Raw genomic sequence first — 3,925 nt, 5'->3', positions numbered from 1 at the left:
ATTGAGCCTGCAACCTGGGCATGTACCCTGACCAGGAATCGAACAGTGACCTCCTGGTTTATAGTTCGACGCTCAACCACTGAGCCATGCCATCTGGGCAAGAAATACATATTTCTATGTATAATACTAGGTATCAATAATCTATTGCCTTAACAATTTAATAGTATGAGAATGTTAGACATAAGGGGAAAGGAAGCATATGTCCCTTTGTGTGCTCTTTATTTTTAATTTAACATTTTTATTGTATTACATATGTCTCCTTTTCCTCCATTGACCTCTCCCCGGCCACTCCCATCCCCCAGCACATGCGCTCACCCTCCCACTGTCTGTGTCCACTGGTTATGCTTATGTGCATGCATACAAATCCTTTGGTTGATCTTTCACCCTCCCCGCTTCCACCCTCCCCTGTCTACCCTCTGAGGTTTGACGGTCAGTTCGATGCTTCTATATCTCTGGATCTGTTTTTGTTTATCAGTTTATGTTGTTCTGTGTGCTCTCTATCTAAAATGTTACAGACCCTAAAAATCACTGAATTTATACTGGAACTAGCATGAACTACTAACTGTTACACTTGAGTACACACCTCAAGTAAAGTTAGAAAGTACCAAAAAATTGGGAATCAGGATTGTGTCTTCAAGAAAGAGGTTAGAGGGTTTAGGTGAAGGTTTCTATGACAGGGATGACTGGGAGCATTGTTTTTCCTTTTCAGGTAATGATTTCCAACTCTCCAAGCTGACTCATCTGTTTGAGGGGTGTTGTTTTGAACATGGGAAATTACATAATTAGCTATCATTTGTCTAATTGACTTATGAATGGTATATGATGGGAAGGATACATAAACAGGGAGCAGTGACCAATAATTAGCCCAAATCAAGGTGTAGGTCTTTTCTGTTAAGCTGTTACTATTGGTTAACTTCTTACCTGCAGGTACCAGTTGAATTAAGAGAAGCACGCCTCCTCCAAAGAACAGCACCCCAGCTATGATATACCGCCTGGGCAGGGTTCGCAGGAGGAGCCAGGCTGTAATGTAAGCTGGAACTTCGATCAGGGCAGAGAGGAAACAGTTCAGATAGGCATCTCCATGTAAATTAGGAGAGTTGAGAGACAGAGCAAAGTAACCGACTGAGGTTAGCATCCTAAAAGACAACAGACACAACAAAAGTGATAAAAGGATGGTATGAATCACTCTAAACTTTCATAATGGTCAAGAAATTGTCTAGATTCTGTTTTCCTATATGTAGCCACTAACTACATATGGCTATTTAAAAGTAAATACATTAAAATTAAATAAAATCAGCCCTGACCGGTTTGGTTCAGTGGATAGAGCATCGGACCACAGACTGAAGGGTCTCAGGTTCGATTCCTGTCAAGGGCACATACCTCGGTTGCAGGCTAGATTCCCAGCCCCGGTCAGGGTGCATGCAGGAGGTAATCTATTGATGTGTCTCTCTCACATCTATGCTTCTCTCTCTCTATCTCTCCCCTCCCTACCACTCTCTCTAAGAATCAATGGAGGAATATCTTCGGGTAAGGATTAACAACAACAATAAAAAAATTTAAAAGAAAAAAAAATCAAAGAATCAGTTCCTCTATCGCACTAGCCACACTTCAATTGCTTAATAGCCACATGTGGCTAGTGGCTACTATAGTGGGCAACACAGATAAAACCATTTTCATCACTGCAAAAAGTTCTACTGAACAGCACAAGCCTAGATATACCAGTACACAACAACACCTACCCTGGTCTAGTTAATTTTATATTTCAATATTTCCTGAACAGTTCGTACATCTTCATTCCCTTAGAGCTATTATTTGAAGAAAGAATGTATGTCAGTCATGTCAGTGAACATAAAATCCAGACTTCATTCTTACCAAAAAACAAGAAGGAAAAGGAGAAACATAGGTAAAACTGTGGGAACTACTTATAGTAAATTCCAAAAGGTTTAGTAAAACTCACTTTAGGGGAAAGAATGGAGACCCATAATGCTTCAAAGTATTACAAAGTGCACACCATATATCCTGTCATTACAGTTAATGTCCACGGAAAAGCTTCTCTGTGGAAAAATCACTGCCCTATGCAGAAGTTTGCTTATTATTCACATGAATGAAAGCAAAGGATATCTGAAGAATCTTTTCAGGACACTGTTGGAGATTTTTATACCTACTTTATTAGGTTGGGTAGCACAGGGCTATTCCAAAATACAACAAAAATTAAACTTGATTGCTCTAGGAATCCTACTGATTTTCACATTTGGTAATAAGAGCAGCTTAGATAAAAAGCAGTGACTATGCTGACAGGTGTGAACTAAGGAGGCCTACAGTGAGGGAGGAAAGCCAGGTGCCTGGACACATTTGCTTAATTCAGTCATAAGCTCTGTCATCGGTTTCCTCGAACTGCAAAACGGGATGGCCCTAAAAATAGACTAGCTGCAGTCTGAACCTACTAGTTATGACAACCATCTTTCTTTCTGTTGCCATCATGGGATAGGCATGCTTTTTTTTCTTCTTCCTCATTTCTTGGCAGATCTATTATTAAAACTAGTCTACAAAGTCAATTCATTATTTCGATGCCTTAAAATCTCTCGGTAGCCTGCCGGTGTGGCTCAGTGGTTGAACGTCGACCTATGAACCAGGAGATCACAGTTTGATTCCCTGTTAGGGCACATGCCCAGGGTTGTGGGCTTGATCCCCAGTGTGGGGCGTGCAGGAAGAAGCCAATCAATGATTCTCTCTCATTATTAATGTTTCTGTCTCTCTCGCCCCCTCCCTTCCTCTTTGAAGTCAATAAAATATATATATATGAAAGAATTTTTAAAAAATCACTTGGTAGTTTGCAATTGGCAGGTATAAAAAGCTTGTCAAAACCTTAATCTGGGCCCTTGCCAGGTGGCTCAGTTGGTTGGCACATTGTCCTGTACACCAAAAGGTTTTGGGTTCAATACCCAGTCAGGGCGTGTACTTAGGTTGCAGATTCGATCCCCAGTCGGGGCCCATAAGTTTCTCTCTTTCTCTCCACACCACTCCATCCCCCCTCTCTAAAATCAATAAACATATACTCCAGTGAGGATTATTTAAAAACAAAAACAAACTCCAATCTCGGCAGTAGGGGGTTCAGGTTATCCTAATCTCCCTGTTCAATTGCCAGTATAGCTTCAGGAAGTAGGAGCTAAATTAGAATCTTGGCTTCAGGCACCAAGGACATCATTAGCCTTAATCCCAATGGAGGGACCCTTTCCCTGTGGGCCACAGTGCAGCAGACTTTATTGTTCCCTGTGGCTTATTTTTTTAGTATCCAGTTCCATGAATTGAATTGAGGCATTTCCAAATAACTCAAAATTTTACTAGTGGCCCAGTGCACAAATTCGTGCACATTGAAAGGAAATTAATTAGAAGAAATATTTTAATATCACCATTCGCCCTTTCTCTATAATAGAAGTGTCAATGAAATTCACGATCAACAACAGATGGAAACACACACGTGCGACTGGTGCCAGTGAGAGCTTTCTATGTATCGCTGCACAGGCAAGTCAACTTAGCCTTTTATAGGTATAGAATAAACTTGCTTAATTAGACCTCCTTTTTGATTTAGTTAAACTTTTCCAGCCCAGTGAAGCACCCCAACTTCTCTTTCAGGTGTCAGCAACACAGCAGTAAATATCAACCTGAAGCAGATTATTATTATAGATCACGCAGGGAGAACAAAAGATAAAATATTTAACTGCAGCAGTGTTTGACTATATTCTGCGCAGTGAGAAAACCTGAAGTCATTTTCAAGCTCCACCATTTTTTGCTTCTTTTCAGTTTGGTCAAGTTTCTAAGCTTTCTAAATCTCTGTTTTCTGGCTAATGAAAAGAAAATAGGATTCCACCGAGTCTCCTATCTACCTACTCCAGGACTTCTGTGAGGATCAAATGAGATGAGGCAC

General features: G+C 40.6%; 1 protein-coding gene across 1 annotated transcript in view; it reads right to left on the bottom strand.

The window, feature by feature from the left end:
• The window catches only part of SLC22A4 (solute carrier family 22 (organic cation/zwitterion transporter), member 4), a gene marked incomplete at its 5' end in the record, with an annotated part of 42,206 nt that overhangs the window by 5,796 nt on the left and 32,485 nt on the right, over window positions 1–3,925 (bottom strand). Inside the window, one exon of the mRNA XM_005865619.2 lies at window positions 922–1,136. Coding sequence (XP_005865681.1) covers window positions 922–1,136 — 215 coding nt within the window. The remainder of the gene's footprint in view (window positions 1–921; window positions 1,137–3,925) is intronic.

Source organism: Myotis brandtii, unplaced genomic scaffold, assembly GCF_000412655.1.
Source record: "Myotis brandtii unplaced genomic scaffold, ASM41265v1 scaffold208, whole genome shotgun sequence".
NCBI classification, from domain to species: Eukaryota; Metazoa; Chordata; class Mammalia; order Chiroptera; family Vespertilionidae; genus Myotis; species Myotis brandtii.
Note: the sequence above shows the minus strand (reverse complement) of the source record. Positions and strands in the feature narration are given on the sequence as shown.